Genomic DNA, 19,827 nt, shown 5'->3' with positions numbered 1-19,827 from the left:
GCTGCTTGGATCTTGGAGATCCCCATTTTAGAAAAACTCAAACCTGGCAGGATGTGAGTCCACTGGAGAACACACTGTCTCGCTCAGGATTTCGTTTTTGGGTGTGACTTAGGGGCCAATTTCACTAAGTTCTACCACTTTTAGGGCTGGGTTTCCCAGGAAGCTGAATTTTCTTTTTCCTCAGAACACATTCCTCTCCAGGGGCCCCACCATGTAGGCAGGCCCCCATCACCCACTGGGGTCTTCCCTCATTCCTTTACCCTGAGGGACACAGCCAGGTCCAATGAAACGAAAATGAAAAGAAAAGAAAAAAAAAAAAAAAAGAGAGGAGGCAAGACTTTACCTTTTAATGTGCTGAGGATAAAACAAGATTCATCTTGGAAATTCTGCACCATCTGAAAGGTGAAGAGAGTAATTGTCAGATTATCTCACATTCCCCGAGCAATGAAGTTGTACTGTGAAACATGGAGCGCATGGCCTTTCCAAGCTTTTGTAAGATGCAGGAACGTGCTCTCACCTAAAGAGTCACTGAAAAAGGCATGTACGTAAATGTACAATACCACGGTGAGTCTGCGTAACAAAAAACCAAGCAGAGAATGAAAGAAGCCTGGAAGGGAATCAAGATGCTAATATTGAGGGTTCCGGGTCAAGATGGTGGCTTAACAACATGTGCGTTTTAGTTCATCCTCCAGAACAACTGCTAAATAACCAGAAACAGTACAGAACAGCTCCTGGGGCCACGTCAGTGACCAGACACACAGCATACCCCAGTCTGGACCAGCCGGACCGGCTGCGAGCACCCCCCAAAACCGTGAGTTCCCAAAGCTGCGGCGGCCAGCGCTCCTCCCCAACAGGCCACCTCCCAGAGGGGAAAGGAAAGGACTTTACCAGCAGCAGGGACTGGGCACAATCAAACGCCAATTGTGGAACTAATTAACAAATTCTGACTACTAAAAATAGGCCCCCAGCTTAGGTGAACCTGATCAAAGCAGAGGTTGCTCATTTTTTCCCCCGGGGCCAAGGGGGCAGGACTGACAGAAAAGGGGGGAAAAAAAGAGAAGGAAACAGAGGTTTTTGCGGCTGTGTATCTACAAAGGCTTGACTGCCTCTGGATACAGCGGCAGGACTTTTCAGGCTGCAACTGCCCCAGGCATAGGCAGAAGTGAGCTCTTTTGGGGGCTTATCTGGAGCCTGTGCCTTCCTCAGGGGAGGGGTGAAGGCCCACCCAGGTGGAATCCCTCCCTCAAGGAATTCAGACACCAGGGCTTGGGAATTTGAAGCCATTAAAACCAGCCTACAACCCTCTGTCTCCACCACGCCCCCAGCAGGGAGAGTCTGCCAAAGTTAAAGGTACTGCATCATCTTAATCCTGGTGGGACCTGCAGTCAGACAAGCACCACATACTGGGCAGAATAAGAAAAACAGAGTCCAGAGACTTCACAGAAAAGTCTTTCAGCCTGCTGGGTCTCATGCTCAGGGAAAACCGATGCAGGTGACTCTTTCCTCCTGATAGGAGGCCAGTTTGGTCTGGGAAAATCTGGCTGGGGTATATAATATCTAAGCAGACCCTCCTAAGTGAGTGTGGGGGAAAGGTACCACACAAGCAGGGCAAGAAACAAGAAAACAAGAACTGAAAAATTCTCCCCTGTTAAACAAAACTTAAGCTAAAGGTTCAGATAAAGCTGAACAGAATGTCAAAGAACAGATAACAGATAGACAACAAATTCATCCAGCAAGAAAACCCTAGATAAAAGAAGTGAAAGCAATCTCCAGAATAAACTAATTAAGGTAATTAAATGCCTAGACACCAGCAAAAAATAACAAATCACACTAAGGAAATTGAAGATATGGCCCAGTCAAAGGAACAAACCAACAATTCGAATGACATACAGGAGCTGAAACAACTAATTCAGAATATATGAACAGACATGGAAAACCTCATCAAAAACCAAATCAATGAATTGAGGGAGGATATAAAAAAGGCAAGGAAGGAACAAAAAGAAGAAACTGAAAGTCTGAAAAAACAAATCACAGAACTTCTGGGAATGAAAGACACAGTAGAAGAGATGAAAAAAACAATGGAAACCTACAATGGTAGATTTCGAGAGGCAGAACATAGGATTAATGAACCGGAGGACAGAACATCTGAAATCCAACAAGAAACAGAAACTATAGGAAAAAAAATGGAAAAATATGAGCAGGGACTCAGGGAATTGAAAGACAATATGAAGCACATGAATATACGTGTTGTGGGTGTCCCAGAAGGAGAAGAGAAGGGAAAAGGAGGAGAAAAACTAATGGAGGAAATCATCACTGAAAATTTCCCAACTCTTATGAAAGACTTAAAATTACAGATCCAAGAAGTGCAGCGTACCCCAAAGAGAACAGATCCAAATAGACATACTCCAAGACATTTAATAATCAGAATGTCCAAGGTCAAAGAGAAAGAGAGGATCTTGAAAGCAGCAAGAGAAAAGCAATCCATCACATACAAGGGAAATCCAATAAGACTATGCGCAGATCTCTCAGCAGAAACCATGGAGGCGAGAAGACAGTGGGATAATATATTTCAATTATTAAAAGAGAAAAACTGCCAACCAAGAATTCTATATCCAGCAAAATTGTCCCTCAAAAATGAGGGAGAAATTAAAACATTTTCAGACAAAAAATCACTGAGAGAATTTGTGACCAAGAGACCAGCTCTGCAAGAAATACTAAAGGGAACACTAGAGACAGATACGAAGACAGAAGAGAGAGATGTGGAGAAGAGTATAGAAAGGAAGACTATGAGCAAAGGTAAAAGGAAGGAAAATTAGATATGACATATAAAATCCAGAAGGCAAAATAGTAGAAGAAAGTACTACCCATACAGTAATAACACTGAATGTTAATGGATTAAACTCTCCAATCAAAAGACATAGTCTGGCAGAATGGTTTAAAAAACAGGACCCATGTATATGCTGTCTCTACTCAAAGGTCGCGAGGCCAAGGACACAAATGGACATTTACATGTTTATAGCAGCATTATTAACAATTACCAAGTGATGGAAACAGCCAAAATGTCCATCAACAGATAGTTGACTAAACAAACCGTGACATTTACATAAGATGGAATATTATGCAGCTGTAAGACAGAATAAAGTTATGAAGTATGTAACAACATGAATGGACCTTAAGGACATTATGCTGAGTGTGATTAGCCAGAAACAAAAGGACAAATACTGTATGGTCTCACTGACATGAACTGACATGAGTGAATAAACTTAGAATATTTCCTTGGTAACAGAGACCATCAGGAGATAGAAATAGGGTGAGATATTGGGTGATTGGAGCTGAAGGAATACAGATTGTGCAACAGGACTGAATATAAAATCTCAGATATGGACAGCACAATACTACCTAACAGTAATGTAATTATGTTAAAACACTGAATGAACCTGCATGTGAGAATGATAGAGGGAGGAGGACTGGGGACATAAATGAAATCAGAAAGAAAGATAGATGGTAAAGATCGAGATGGTATAATCTAGGAATGCCTAGAGTGTATAATAATAGTGAAATGTACAATGTACAAATTTAAGAAATGTTTTTGCCTGAGGAAGAACAAAGGAATGTCATTATTGCAGGGTGTTGAAAATAGATGATAATTAATACTTTAAAATGTCACCTTATGTGTGAGACTAAAGCAAAAAATGTTTATTTGTTACAAAATTTAGATTTTGACTAGAGCATTTCCTAATATAACTCATGTAGATAGTTTGACTGAATGTCATAAGTACTTGGAATCTCAGGTAGCACATGAGATTTTGTTGGTTTGTCCAGAGTGATGCCCCGATGAATCCCAGAGTGATTTGATCAGTGACTGGAAAAGTATTTGCAAGCCCCCTTCGGGGAATGGTGAGAGTGGGGAGAAATTCAACTTCCCCAAGTTGAATTCTTGATATTCTCACAAGCAGTGTGGACAACCAAAGCTATAGGCTGAGCCCCCAGGCTTGGGGTTTGTTCACATGAAACTTAACCCCACAAAGGATAGGTCAAGTCTACTTAAAATTTAGGGCTATGAGTCACCCCCAGGAGAGCCTCTTTTGTTGCTCAGATGTGGCCTCTCTCTCCAGCCAACACAACGAGCAGTCTCACCACCCTCCCCCCTCTGCTTGGGACATGACTCCCAGGGGTGTGGACCTTCCTGGCAACGTGGGACGGGGATCCTGGAATGAGCTGAGACTCAGCTTCAAGGGACTGAGAAAAACCCCAGAATGAGCTGAGAATTAACATCAGGGGATTGAGAGAACCTTCTCGACCAAAGGGGGAAGAGTGAAATGAGACCAAGTGTCAATGGCTGAGAGATTCCAAACAGAGTTGAGAGGTTATCCTGGAGGTTATTCTTATGCATTAAGTAGATATCACCTTGTTGTTCAAGATGTAGTGGAGAGGCTGGAGGGAACTGCCTGAAAATGTAGAGCTGTGTTCCAGTAGCCATGTTTCTTGATGATGATTGAACAATGATATAGCTTTCACAATGAGACTCTGCGAATGTGAAAACCTTGAGTCTGATGCTCCTTTTAGCTACTATATCAGCAGAAGAGTAGAACATATGGAATAAAAATAAATAATAGGGGGAACAAATGTTAAAATAAATTTAGTTTGAAATGCTAGTGGTAAATGAAAGCGAGGGGTAAGGGGTATGGTATGTATAATCTTGTTTCTCTCTGTTATCGTTTTATTTCTTTTTCTGTTGTCTTTTTATTTCTTTTTCTAAATTGATGCAAATGTTCTAAGAAATGATGAATATGCAACTATGTGATGATATTAAGAATTACCGATTGTATATGTAGAATGGAATGATCTCTTAATGTTTTGTTTGTTAATTTTTTTAATTAATAAAAAAAGTTAAAAAAAAAGATGCTAATATTGAATATGGACAATGGGTGGTGGTGGGGTGTTGTTTGTTTTTATTTTTGCTTTTTCCTCTTTACTGCATCCTCAAATGGATACAATGGACCCATTACAGGAATATGGGCATGTATTGCAGCAACAGATAAAATACTAAAATGCAAAAAACAAACAAACAAACAAACAAAAGATACCCACAAAACACCTTGATAATTAGTTGGATCTGCATATCAAATTCTAAGAAGACAAAATATAAATAGTCTGTGCCTCTTCCTGGGTCTAGAAAGGTGGCAGATACCTAACAATTACTCCTGAGCCACCTCTCCGGAGTCCCAGTTTAGCAATGCAGCAATCCCGGACACATCAGCTTTGTGTCTTCCTGTCTCCGTGCCCCTATCTGTAAAATAGGGGACTGTTTCTATTACAAAAATAAAACTGCCAAGAGTTTTCAATCAGACGATACCAAAGCTGATGAGGACAGAGAGCAAGGGCTGCTGGCATCCACAACTGGCGGCAGTGTGAATCTGTTCACCCACCTTGGAGAACTGTTTCCGTGATCTAATGATAAGGCATAGGACACACATTCCTCCTACGAGGCACAGACCAGAGAAACTCCTGCACGTACGCGCACAAAAACATGCTGCAGAATGCAAAGAAAGCACCATATGCAACAGTCTAACATCTGAGCTGGAAACCACCTCAGTGGCCGGCAGCAGAAGAGAACTGGGATAAATTGCGATCTAATCACACCAGGCTGTTCAGCAGGGACAATAACCTCCAGCTGCAAGAATCTCAAAAGCATAACGTAAAAGAAAGTCACAGAAGAATGCATTCTATTATCCCATTTATATAAAGTTTTAAGATAGGCAAACAGAAAGAACATATTGTGTAAGGGTATAAATACATATATGCATGCAAGTTAAGATGAAAGAACAAACATGGAATGATGAACAAAAGTTCAGGCTAGCAGGTTACTTGGAGGCAGATTGGGTAGCATATGATTTAGCGCACAAACACACTTCTAAAGGACTAGATAACATCCTATTCCTTAACCTCAGTGCGGGTATATGGGTATTTAAAAATTCTTCAAAATGTACAATTGAATTTTATATACTCTTCTGCATATGCATGCTATAGTTCACAATATAAGGATATTAGAAATATACACACAGGCATGCAACATGTCAACAAAACCGCTATCCAAACTTAAAAATGCAACCCCGATTTTATTGCCTCGCTGGTGTATTGCCTCAAATCTCACAAACACCCCCACACCGCGGCCACCACCTCCTCCCCCACCCCAGCTGGTCCCCGGCCCTCCCTGCAGGACCCAGTGATGCGTGAAGTACATTTACTATGTACCGCTGGCCTGCTGGAGCCCAGCCACTGGGGCCGGGCTTAATCAGTAACTCCCTTGTTTAATGAAGTGCCCTTGCACCCCCCGGAGCCGGTGCTGCGCCTGGCCAGCCTGCCTCCAGGCCATTAAGAACCAAAGGTTTCCAATTGATTCAGGGCTAAGAGGCAAGGAGACTTTGGGAAATAAGAAGCACCTGCTTACGACCAGGTGGCATTTGAGCTCCGTTCTCTGCTGCACTTGCTTAACTGCCTACTCTTCAGGGTATGGGACAAGCCAGGGAAGTGTCTCCTTCAGACACCGTGAAATTGCAGGGGCTCCCCACATTCTAGGATTTTATCTTCATAAAAAGAAGCAAAGCAGCGAGTGGCAAGCCTTCCTTCCATGCCACTTCAACAGCTGCAGCTCAGGACGTTTTATATGTCCTGAATATTCCTGAATATTCTAAAATTAGCTCAGGGCAGGAATCTGGGGCTTCATTTTCCTGACTGTAAAATGGGAACAAAAAAAGAAATAGCTACATTCCATTTGAACACAATGGCCTGGAAAGAATTCCCTATTCGGTAACAAAAATAGCAAGTTGCCGACTGAACTTCAGGGTTTGTTTTAAAAACCCAGGCCTGCACATACCCACGCACGCGCAAACACACACACACGCACACACACACACACAAATATATGCCAAACCTAACACAAGCTCTGCTAGGGAAAGAGAGTGGTGAAAGGATGGGCCTCCACATTTGCCTTCTGCTGTTCTATATTGCTTGATGCTTTATACCAAGTTATGAATTAGTTTTTAATATAAAAGGGGAAAAAAGCTACTGTGGCAAGGTCCAAGACAGAGATGAAATGCCTGTGAAACAAGGGACATCAACGGGCTGTGACATTGTAATGGCAGGTGGCAAGAAGGCAGTTACTAATGATGAAGATTTAGGGAATATTTTATATTCCCTATAATAAATAGCAGACCTTAATAAATAGCCTTACATCACTCAAGCCCTACATTAATGCTGGAGAAGATTTGCCTACCACATGCTCCCAGAATAACAGGTGCCTAGTGTGGGCACTGCCAATTACAAAGCCATCGGTGACCCAGTGTCTCCTGGGACCTGACTCCTCGTTCTTGTTTTATCTACAACCCACATCTCTACCTGGGGGTATAACTGTCCCCATTTCCCAATAGGGAAACTAAGGCTCAGAGAGGGTAAGTAAATTTGCTCAAGGTCACTCAGCTACCAGAAGGCAGTAAAGGGTGGGGACACCAGTCCAATTCCCAAGCCCACACTTTTCTCTCCTTCTCCTAGCCACTATACTTGTACCCAGTTTTCTCTGTAATCCTCCATCTTCACGAAGGCTTTCGCAATCCCTGGTGACTTCCTCGGTGTCTGCGAGGGGCTAAGCTGGGGGCTCAGATGCCCGTCCCCCCTGCTCCCATCAGCACAGCTCTGCTTTGAGGGGCTTCACTTCAGCAGGCTGGCTGTTCTGGAGGCTCAGAGGCCCTGCAGCTACACTTCCGGGGTCCCACCACAGCACCACCACTTCCCAGCTGTGCAACCCGGGATAATCACTCAGCCTCGTCTGCCTCAGTTTCCCATCTGTGGCGTGGGTTAGGAGGTTGTCACAGGAAGCACTCAATACATGCTGGCACTTGTTACTGTGATTATTAGGAGGTTTGACAGCACGCGAGGAATGTCAAAACTTTCCGCAAACCTAATGCTCACCCCGCACTGCATCTGAACATAGCAGGGCACCTCTGTGCCTGCACAGGTCTGGGTGAGGAGGGACAGACCCAGGAGGCCAAGGTAGCGTCACCATTCAGCAGAGAAGCCTCTGCTCTCGTTGCCACCAGCCACCAGCCACGCCCTCCTTCACCATCCAACACCCCATCCATCCGCCTCTCCCTGAAGACTGATCTGGGCACTCTCCTGCCCTGGGGGAGCACCCTCCTCCTGGCTTCCGCAGCCCTCACCCTGAGCTCCCTGGGGGCAGGGATGGAGCTCAGGCTCCTGCACGGTACCCAGCCAGGGTGGGGTAGAACAGCTGCTCAACTCAACTGCTTTTTGGAGCCAGGGACCAGGGAGCGTGCAGACAAAACTCATCTGCCGGCTTTGGGCTGGAGTAGACTGTGAACCCCACAGGCTGATGTTCTGCTGGGGGTGTGGGGCAGTCGTCCCCTCCCCGCAGCCCCCAGCCCCACAGCAGCACCCTCACCTCGTTGCTCACCACCACGTGGATGCCCGTGGGCCCCTGCCGGTAGACACGGTGGATGTGCTGGGGAGAGATGCTGTACAGATTGGCAATCTTCTCGATCAGCTCCAAGGCAGTCAGCTCTTCCAGAAAGATGGCGTGGTACACTGAAGGAGGGAGGAAAAATCCTTGCTAAAGAACAACGTCATGTTTTTAAATCCACGGAGCCCGCCTCCATCCGCAGCCCCTCTCCTCCTGTCTCCCCTCTCTCCTCACACCCACCAATGGATAACTCACGGGTTCAAGGGAACGCGGCTGTGATGGGGGCCTGTCTAGAAGCCACACAGCTAGAAGATGCCGGCAGGGTGGGGGGAGGGTGGCTCCTATTCCTGTTACCACCCCTCTTGGGACTTGTGGTAGGTTGACGCTGTATGCACCCCAGAAAAGCATGCTCTAAAACTTAATCCATTCCCGTGCGTGTGAACCCATTGTAAGTAGGACCTTGATGTGGTGACTTCAGTTAAGTTGTGGCCCCCCCTTAACTGGGTCTTAATCCTCTAACTGGGGTCCTTCATTCAGACCAAGAGAGAGAAAGGCACAGGAAGCGAGAAGCTGAAGGTCAGCAGAACCCGGAAGAGAAGGGAGAGGCCAGGAGAGGCCACCGTGTGCCCTGCCTGCCATGTGACAGAGGAGCCCAGGGCCAAGGACTGCCGGCAGCCAGCCTGAGCACCCGCGCTCGGGAACAAGGTGTCATCTTGATGACGCCCTGATTTAGACTTTCTTTTAGCCTCAAAACCATGAGCTAATAATAAGTTCCCATTGTTTAAAGCCAACCCATGGCAACCCATTGCATGGTATTTGCTGGAGCAGATAAAGGAAAATAAAACAGGGCTCTTAGGTAAATTGTAGAGATTGCTGGACCCACCCAGGCCCAGTGACGCCCACTTAGGGGTGGAGGCTGGAGTGAGAACGGCTGGCAAAAATTTCTCTTTATAACACATTGCTGGTGACTCTGATGTGCAGCCAGACTTGCAACCCACCATGGCACAGAGGGAGAAGGAAGTGCCACACCCCCAGAACACTTCCACCATATAAGGGGACAACAGATGGCTTCAGTTAGCTAAGAGTAACCCCAAAAGATACATGTTCCCTAACCACAGAATAAAGCATGTCATTTAAAGATCACAGCAACTCTCTTCCTCATCCCTTCCCACAACTTTAACCCCAAGGGAGAAGGGCAAGGCTGGGAGCGTGTCCTGCTGTCAACAGGTTGAAAAGACACTGGCAACTCTGTCGCTAGAAATGCCCCCTTAGCCAGGTCCCAGCCAGGGTGCAGGGAGGAGCCCACTCCTCGGGTGACCAGGGGTGGGTGACTCAACTTTGAGGGGGTTTCAAGGTCCTCAAAAGCACAACAGCCAGATTACACAGAGGCTTCCAGACATTTCCTCGACTAAGGAACCCTTGGTTCAAAAGTATCTGATCAGGGGGTGCAAGAGTAGTTCAGTTCTTGAAGTCTCACCTGCCTTGGGAGGCTCAGGCTCAATTCCCAGCCCATGCACTTCCTCCCATCCCCCCCCCCCAAAATATTCAACAAATGGTGCTGCAATATCAGGATAATCACATGGAAAAAGAATGAAATGTGACCCCCCACCATACAGCATTAAAAATAATAATAATAAAATATCTGATCAGAGGCCCAATATTCTAAAGAAACAAACACAGAGGCTCTCTTAGGAGGAGGAGGGGGCGGTAGAAGTCCCAGATTCCAGGCACGGAACAGACTGGGTTCTCCAGGATTGCCAGCGCCCTGGCCCACTGCTAGATTTCTGTGCAGAGAATGTTCAGCCTAACGCTCCTTCCAGTCCTACTGCCAGGGAAGAGTCCCAGAACTCTTAAGATTCCTTTTTATAGAAGTGACCTAAATTGGTATTGTAAAATGAAATTGTTCGGCAAAAAATAATTTTTTTTAGTTATGTTTTCTTGTGGTGGCAAGATATAACACAACAACAACAACAACAAAAAAAAACACGGAATAAAGCATAATGTTTAAGAATGTTAAAAAAAAGATTCCTTTTTATAACAGAACTCTAACTGCACTTTTTTTTTTCGTTTCCCACTTTTCAGAGCCAGTTCCACTTTTTTTCTGATTTTTACTCCCAAAACAAACTGGGTGGCCAGCAAAAAGAATCAGGAGGAGGAGCTCTGGCTGGGCTGCGTGGGACCTTTTGTCACAGGCCCTTCTTGCACTTGAATGAACCCAGAAGTGCTCGGAGTTTGCAGAGAGTCAGTCACTTCTCACCAGGTGCTGCTCACAGGACCATCTGGGAAAGCAAGAGGCCCCAGCAGGCACAAGCCTGGGTCTGAATTCTAGGAAGCAAGACTCTCCTGCCTGTGAGGAGAGCCCCAGGGGCAGGGCTGCCATGGGTTAATGCATGCATTGTGTGTACGGAGTGGGCTCAAACATGCATGGACAGCCACGAGACTCGGGCTGTAAAGGACAAGTGGGGACATGGACATCCATGAGGAACATACGGGGGCCAGCTGGGGGCTCGAGAGCCAGCTGCTGAGGTCCAAGTGTTTGGGTCCTGGCTCTGCCATTCGTAGCTGTGCCTCAGTTTCCCCCACTGTTAAGCAAAAGGAGCAACACGGTCCGAGGGGGACCATGGGAGGCAAGTGGGTGAATTCATGGCAAGCCCTTAGAGGAGGGACTTGTACTCAAGAAGTGTCAGCCATTCTTAGGAATCTGTTGGGACTCCCAGTTACTCTCTTGTCTGTCTGTGTCTGTCTCTCTGCAGGTGATATGCAGCGCACTCAGCGACTCAGGCATTAAGACGGGCAGCTCAGACTCGCAGCACTCACGGCACTCAGATGCAACCAGCTGCATACACGTCATCTCACTGAAGCCTCACGACCCCAGGAGGTAGGTGTGCTTATCTTTATTTTACAAGTATGGAAGCTGAAGCAGAGACCCGGGTCCCCTGCCCGCCTTGATAATAGTGGCAAGGCCAGCCCTGTATTCAGGGATGGCCAGCCCCAAATGCTTTTGTCCCTTTCCCTCACCAAACTGCCTCGAAACGGACAAAAGCTGAAGTGCTCCAAAACCCAGCCCAAGCTGGGCTCCTTGGCCACCAAACCAAATGGGAAAGCTCGTCCAGCCAAAGGAAACCAGAGGGACTGCCCAGGTGAGATCCAGGCCGGTCCAGAGTATCACTTGCCCCCAGCCTTCTGTATGCTGAGCGAGGGAGAAGCAGCCCTGGGGCCACATGGACCCACTCCCAGTGCCACCCTGAGCAGGCAGGTGGCTCGGAGGGCACACGTCCCCTCTCTGGGTCTCCATCTCACCCGCTGTGAAGTAAGGAAGCCGGTCCAGACATCCCAGGAGATGCCTTCCCCCTTAAATATTTCAACTCAATGGTGAGGTTTAATAAAAGTACATCATGCATGACACTGGATGAGGCCAGTTGGGGAAAACACTCCCAGCAAAGGGGCTTGAGCTGCTGCGGTGACTCCCCAGTTTCCATGCTGCTCCCCTAACCGGCCCTGCAGGGAGGGGCTCCCCAACAACCCACCACACAGACTGCTGTCCCCGCCGCTGTCCCGCTTCTGCTGCAGCGGCGCTCGGCTCTGCTCCAGCTCCTGGCAGACGTAGATGGTCATCTTGGGCCTCACGTTCCTGCCAGGAGGACAGAGAGATGCACAGGTGGACACGGGCCCAGCCTCTGCGGGAGACGGCAGTGGGAAAGACTCAGACGGAAGAGGGTAAGCCTCAGGGTGTCTCTTGGGGGCAGGAGGGACGCACACGGAGCCCCATCCTAGTGGGTTTGCCTGGAGGCAGGGGGATGGGCGAGACGATCCCTCCCAGCTCCTGCCACCTGCGAACAGGGATCTCAAGGTGACATTCCCAGGTGACCTCACGAGCGTACACGTACTCAGGTTTACCCAGTGCTGCACCCTGGACTCGGAATTCTGCATACATCACCCCTTCCTTCTGCACAGAACCCACAAGGAAGAGAGGCCCGCCCCCCTCACTTTACAGATGGGGAAACTGAGGGTCATGGTGGGGCTACCCAGGTGCACAGCTAGTAAAAGACAGATCATGGATTCGAAGCCGGGCTTTCTCTAAGGCTTGGCTGTCCACACTTGGCTACTTTTAAAAATTTAAATTAATTAAAATCACACAAAATCCAACGCTCCTTTGCTAGCTGCATTAGCCTCAGGTCTAGTGCTCCCCAGCAGGGGTGCCCAGTGGCAGTCAGGGTGGAAAGGACACAGAAGGTTCCCACCGTCCCAGGGCAGCGTCCACACGGACAAGCCTTCCACAATGCTGAGTAGCCTACATCAGCCTGTAGCTCCCCCCAGGAAGGAGAAAGCTCAGTGCCAAAGACCCCAAGAAGCATGAGCGCACCTGGGTGAAAGAATGGCTGAGGGGCTGAGATTGAGAGGGCAAGGCTCCCACAGGGAGAAGGGGGAAGAGGCCTCAGGCTCTGCTGCCACCAGCTGACTCTCCCTTGGCACCTCTTCGTCCCTGATTCTGCCTGGGCCCCACTCAGCAGAGCTCCCGGTGCCCCCCACTGCAGGAAGCACAGCCTGAGAAGCCTGGCCCCTCCAGTCCAGCCCACCAAGAATGTCTGACTATCTCCAGCGCAAGGGACTGAACTGGGGTTTCCTGTCTCTGGGGACCAGGCAACTGCCTCCAGCTGGCTTGCCTGGGAAACTGACACCCACCTGCCTTTGATGGCATTGAAGAGCCGGATCCCATCTGCGGGTCCACAGATCTGAACCAGATCATCTCGGGACATCTTCAGCAAGTCGGCGCCTAGATAGGAGAATGGGGGCAAACAGTTCCAAACCCAAGTCCCAGGAGACCCTGCACCGGGGCTGGGGCTAAAGGGAAGACAGAGAAATGAGGACCAGCCTCAGCCTTAGCAGGCATCGGACATCTACAGAGAGAAACGGCAGAAGAGATAAATGATGTCAGAAGATCACAGATGGTTTACAAAAACCAATCGGTGCACACAGCCTGTGTCACCTCTTCCTCTGGACTTTCCTTGACACCTAACATAGATGCACATCTCTGCACACGCATGGTCTGAGGTCGCCCGCACACCAGCACACAGACTGCGTGGCAGAACATGACGGCAGCATTCCAGGGGCCCTCATCCAGCCACCTGCACACCCACCCCCCACCCCCAAGGGCTGCCATTACCCTGCCTTCTTACAGCACAGCTTTGTTTTTTTTTTTTTACATGGGCAGGCACTGGGAATCAAACCCGGGTCCTTGGGGTTGGCAGGCAAGCATTCTTACCTGCTGAGCCACCGTGGCCCGCCCAGCACAGCTTTGTTTTTGAAACACAGATGGAAGCGGACAGTAAGCAGGTGTCTGTGGCTGACCTGCCTCCTTCCAGCTTTGCATTATACGCAGTTACAGTCATTCACTCTTATTTTTTTGTTTCAATTTTTTTTATGTTTCACATTTATTACAATTTTACTTTGGAAAAGATAGCAAATACAGGTCTTATGATTTAAATATATGGGGTCATACATAAGCCAACAGCGTGTCGATGGTTGATTTTACTAAAAGGAGCTCAATATGCAATTAAACACTGATTTCTAACAATATATGCTGGTCTCGAGTGAATAAACACCTATCAGTGGTTCACTTCCAATTAAAGAATCCCCATCACTGATCTCTGACCTGGACACTCTTGTCATCTAATATCATTCGTTGACTATACCGCGGGTATGAATCCCTTCCCTGCTGATGGGCATGGAGGGGGCAATCATGAAAAAGGCCCTGAGCACGTAGTTGATATACACCCCTGGGCAGTAAAAACGTGTGCAAGCCTGCGGCCCTAAACCCGGGAGTGAGCGGCACTCGTGAGGTACACAAGCTGGGCTGCGGCAGACACCGTACCAACGCACAGTCCCGCCAGCAGCAGCAGAGGTCGGGGCCCAGCGCAAAGCAAGACTGGAAGGTGGCAGCAGCAAGGGGACCAGAATTGTGGCTGAAGAAGAGAACAGAGGCACAGCTGAGCGGTTTCTCAGTCCTTGTCCAGAGCCATGAGGCTATGCAGGTACACGGTCTCTCGCTCGGTCTCTAGATTATTCCGCCCACATGGACTCTCTACGGCATAAGAATGAAATAGGTCTTCTGCTTAAAACCTGCCAAAGGCTACGTGGCCTGGAGCCACGCTTTCCATCCTTTTTCTCACATTCCAGGAAAGATACAGTTTTAGGCACAATTCTGGATGCATACGGCTTCCTTCTCCTTGGGGGTGAAGGTCAAAGACTCTCCAAGGCTCTACAAGGGCCCCCGGTCACCCCTACCTCTGGCCTCACGCCACCCCAACCACACGGGATGCTTTCCTCCAGGACACCCCAGACGGGTGCCCACCTTGCAGCCTCTGCTTGGACAGCTCTTCCCCAAATGCCCGCCTGGCACGCCCCTCACCCTGCTCCAGCCTTGCTCTGTGACACCGTCTCAGGAGTCCTCTCTGCAGAGGGCACCTGTCCTCCTCCCCCTGCCCCCTCCAGCCCCGACCCCCCCCCAGTCAGGACCCTCCTCTGGGCTTCCTCCCATCACAGGTGAAATGAATGGCCCAGCCCCCACCTCTGTGCTGACCCGGTGTCGCAAGTTCCCCCGAGGCCAGGGCTGCGGCCCCTCTCTTTCATCACACCCTCCGGCTGAGCTGAGAGCGAGTGGGCGCTGCCTTTCATCCCCCACCACCCACGTTCGGAAAATCGGCTCCTCTGGACTGGGTCAAATCTGAAGGTAGGGCGCTTACTTCCTGTCGCTCTTGAACGCCTCTCCCAAAAGGCAAGGCCCACTGTCCAGTGTCCGCCTTTGACCCCAGAGCCCCGGGCTCAGGCCTTCTGCCTGACGGACGATCAGCAGAGGCTTTGCAACCTTCCCTGAGAAGGAAGCACCAGCTTTCCCTCCCGGGCCGTGGCCTCCCCCTCTGCCTCCCGGCTGGGGGCTTCGCAGACAGTGTGACGGGCAGCAGTTTGGTGGGACAAGTGTGAGGAGACCCCCTAAGTCCGCACTGCCCTACTTGGCTCAAGGGGCCGCTCCCGGGCAGACCAGAGCCACCCCGACGTGAGGCGGATCCCGGAGAAGTCTCCGCTCTTCCCGACGGCCCCCTCGACGGGGAAACTTCCAGGAGCGGGATTTCGTCTCTCCGGCCCTTGGCCTGGGGTCAGCACTGGTACAAACACACAGCCCGGCAGGGGGGACCGGCCCTGGGGGTGACCCCGTTGTGCTCAGAACCGACGCGGAGAAGCTCACCCGAAAAGCTAGCGAAGAGCCTGCAGAAGGGTGAGAACCGGTTGCGGTGGAGCCACTGCTGGGCATCCTGGATGGAGGTGGACGGGAGCAGGTGCTGCGGGCAGAGGGGAGAGGCCGTGAAGGGCCGCCCCGAGGTCCACGGGGACCATCAGCCAGAGAGCCCCGCCACAAACACTTACGTCACTGCCCAGGGGCAGGGTCTCCACCGGGTGGGTCGGAGAACTGTTGCTGCAAAGGAAAAGAACCCGAGGTGAGGGGAGGGGGCGCTTCCAGGGGTCTGTCTGCTGGATGTCTCACCTAAGCCTGCGGCCTTCGCCTCCCCATCAGGGCTAGGGCCTGTTGGGCCTTCTAGGAGTCCCTTAGCCATAGAAGCGTCAGCAAGAGCCAGGGGCGTCATCCCTGGAAATCCCTAATGGACCCTTCGATGTGGGCCGGAAGTTCTGATCAGCTACACCGCTCTGGCTGATGATATCGCCTCGAAGCCATATGCAGGGTTCTGGGTCTGTTTGTTCTGCTCAGAATCACCTCCCACTCAGGAGTTTCCACCCCACGCTGCAGCTTCAGGGGGAGGTCAAGCTGAGCAGGGAGCACCCAGGCAGCAGGCAGTCCTGCTCCTCATGGCACCTCAAAGCTCGAAAAGCTGCAACCAAACCAAAGGACCGCAGGCCACACACTTTCCTAAATGGCATCAGGAGCAGGTGAAATCCCATGGGGTTCATCCTGCGATGAATAAGCACCCACAGCTTGGCATCTATTGTGGGCCAATGCTCTCATCGTTTTCCCCACAGGGAGACACAGCAGCCCTCCTTAAGGGCTAACTCGTCAGGCAGTGGGGCTGGTTCCAGGCTACTGCCCCACCAGATGTTACTAGAGGTGTTTCCAAGCAGAAGAAACCAATACAGATGCTAAGTATCTACCAGCCCGCCACCTTGAAATCCAAACAGATGCCAGGCCTCAGAAGGGAAGGAAGATGCAGAGATTAGCCCACAGCCGACATCATTCAGGGGAATGCAAAGGGAGAAAGATGGGGAGTAGGGCACATACCCTTCGCCGAGGCTGAAGCTGTTGGGAGAACCGTTGTAGCTCGGGGACGGGGCGCTGGTCACCTGGTAGGCCACATCAGGCCACGGAGAGCACTGGGGAGAGAGCACAGGCGGCCGTGACCCAGGGCACTGGCCCCAGCGTCGGGGGCAGCAGTGGGGCCCAGCGCTGGCTCTGTGTCAAGTGTGACGTCACTGACCCTCCACACCCAACCCCCACCAGCAAGTGTTCACAACGGTCAAGGATGGGTGTGTGACCTGGGCCACACAGGTGAGACCAAGCATGGGAGGGGAGAGATCTAACATTCAGCAGGTCACGCCCCAGCAAAGAAAGTGTGAAACATGTTCTCTTTGAGCTTCCTGGTGGCCACACCAAAGAGGGAAACATCAGTCATAGGACTCCTGGGCCCTCCCCCCAAACTCAAGGAAAACCCAAAACAAGACCAGTCAGTTCCTCAGAAGCAGGTTTTCCTGCTGTGTAAATGTACCGTATTGAAAGCAATCGACCACAGACAAGCTCCCAACAGAAAACAATCAGTACAATTCATTACTCCATTGCGGCTATTTAAAAAATTGAATCAGGACTCCAACAGGAAGTTCACTGGGCAAGAGAAACTACTTTCACAAAAGTAGCTTTGCGGCAGCACAACTCTAAGTGTGTTTATTACAGGTATGCATCAGGAAGGGAGTAAAGGGAGACAAAGAAACATAAGATGTGATGGCTGCCCTCTAGAAACTTCTTGTACATAAGCCAAAATGAACACACATGGGCGTTTCCCAAAGGAAGCGGAGACAGACAGGTGCACAAAGAATTCATTTCTTTCCTTCCCTGCAGTGACGTCTCCTCGGAGAGGGCCAATTTAAAGAATTCCTGAAGATTTACTATCACCCACCAAACCACACAGCTGGTAAATATTTAACTCGGTTGTGAGCACGGGCTGGAATTTGTTGGTGCTAAATCCTGCAGCCCGAGGAGAGCTGATAAGCCGATAGAAGGGGGAGCTGCCATATGCTGTCACCTCTCATCTGGCCGGGACAAGGTGACCGGGCAGGTGGGGAGTTGGACCAACTTCCCTGGCTGACCTGGACCTAGGGCTCAGAGAGCCATTCCATGAAGGCACCAGGGCCTCTCTGTCAAGGCCTGACCTATGGTCCTGTGACAGGGACCCTATTTGGAATCAGGATCTTTTGAAGATGTGGTTAGCTACGATGAGGCCAAACTGGATTGCAGGGAACCCACACCCACTACCACTGGTGTCCTTATAAGAGGGGGAGAACTGGACACAGACAGATGGACACTGGACAGAATGCCACGGTGCGGCTGAGAAAGCTGTGGAAGCCCAGGGACAGCCGGGAACTCCCAGGAGCCAGAGAGAGGAAAGTAAAGACTCTCAGATTTCAGGGGTCCTCCACTGCGGCAGTAAACGTGGTTTCAAGGCACTCAGTCTGGGGCCCTGCATTGTGGCTGCCCTGGGAGACTGAGGCACTGCCCTCCACTGGGCAATCAGAGTCTGCAGAGACGCTGAGGATCACTGTGGGGAAAGGAGCTTCGCAGGTGGAGGACAGGGCCTCAGAGAGCGTGCTCTGGGCAAAGGCATGGCAAGAAGGACAGGGCTGGGGCAGAGGGAGAAAAACCGGTCTGACTTCCAATTCAGAAAACAGAGGCCTTGTGTCTACTCACTCCTTCGCTGGCCCAGGACACAGAGGCCCTACACTGTGGTCAGGCGTGGGGCAGTGTCACTGCTCCTTCCAACCGTCATCCTCAGAGTCAGATGACATGCAGCCTGCATCTGACCACGCCACAAAATTAGCCTCTACAGAGTCTTGCTGCTGGTATGTTTGTGCATATGGCTTATTATACACACACAAGCATGCATGCACTCTCACACACACTCATGCACACACAGCACTCATTCTTACCCACTTACCTGCATATATACATGTAGACACATGCGCACACATGCCAAGACAAGGATATGCAACACATAACCGCACTCACCCATACGTAGACACACTCACACACATGCACATCCATGTACATAAATGCACATACAATCACACACCTGCATGCTCAACCACATCTACACACTCAGGCAGACACATATATATACACACAAACACATACCCACACTCACATACACTCACAAATTCAAACACATACACACAATGTACATACTTATTCTCACCCACACTTACCTGCACATACATATACAGATGTGCACATATGCGTATATATGACATACACACATGCACACACACCCACACTCACTTGTACATATACACTCACACATGCACACCAATGTACATACACATGCACACACAATCATACCTGTATGAACACACAATGCTCATACCCACACTCCCTCACACACACACACAGGCACATATGTCACATGCAGCTTCTTATCAGCCAGGACCAGGCCACTGTTCTCTCAGCCATCCTGTGCCCATGTCTCACTCCCAGATGCCACATGGTGAGCACTGGGCCTCGGACAGTCATGCAGGACCTTCTGAGAAAGTCAAATTATTCAACGAACCAACACCAACACCTATTAGTTGACTGATTCCAGAACACAGTGAAAATAGTTGCTTTAAAACAGGAGCCCTGTTTTAAAGCATCTCATTAGTACCCCTGGTACGGGGGGAGGGGAAACGTGTCCCACCACTGACTCCAACATCAAATATGCTGATACCCTCTGACCCTGCGATCCTGCTTCTAGAATCGAATCCTACACATATCCTTTGCACACACAGAACGTCACATGCCCACCTTACAGTCTGTGATAGGAGACTGGGAACAGCCACATGCCCAACAGGCCAGCCATACAACAAACACTACACAGCTGCACAGAGAACTTTCTAGAAAGTGCTTTATGAACTGACAGGGAGCAACTCCAAAATAGGCTATTAGATGTCTACAGGCACTGTCGATGCAGAAAAGCAGGTCTTGGGCAGACATGTGTGTGACTCGGACTCTGCATAGAAGGTCTGGAAGGAAATATCAAGAACAAGAGATGCCCAGGGAGAGAGGCTGGGTGAGCTGGGAGAGCAGCAGACGGATATGTCCC

At 49.7% G+C, this 19,827-nt stretch overlaps 1 protein-coding gene across 2 annotated transcripts in view; it reads right to left on the bottom strand.

Moving 5' to 3' along the window:
• The window catches only part of TFCP2L1 (transcription factor CP2 like 1), a 61,269-nt gene that overhangs the window by 6,404 nt on the left and 35,038 nt on the right, over positions 1-19,827 (bottom strand). For both annotated transcript variants that reach the window (XM_077153524.1, XM_077153525.1), the window contains 7 exons: positions 16,764-16,855; positions 15,899-15,947; positions 15,720-15,813; positions 13,160-13,250; positions 12,004-12,107; positions 8,459-8,601; positions 344-395 (listed from right to left, as the gene is read on the bottom strand). In XM_077153524.1, coding sequence (XP_077009639.1) covers positions 344-395; positions 8,459-8,601; positions 12,004-12,107; positions 13,160-13,250; positions 15,720-15,813; positions 15,899-15,947; positions 16,764-16,855 — 625 coding nt within the window. The remainder of the gene's footprint in view (positions 1-343; positions 396-8,458; positions 8,602-12,003; positions 12,108-13,159; positions 13,251-15,719; positions 15,814-15,898; positions 15,948-16,763; positions 16,856-19,827) is intronic.

Source organism: Tamandua tetradactyla, chromosome 3 (assembly GCF_023851605.1).
Source record: "Tamandua tetradactyla isolate mTamTet1 chromosome 3, mTamTet1.pri, whole genome shotgun sequence".
NCBI lineage: Eukaryota > Metazoa > Chordata > Mammalia > Pilosa > Myrmecophagidae > Tamandua > Tamandua tetradactyla.
Note: the sequence above shows the minus strand (reverse complement) of the source record. Positions and strands in the feature narration are given on the sequence as shown.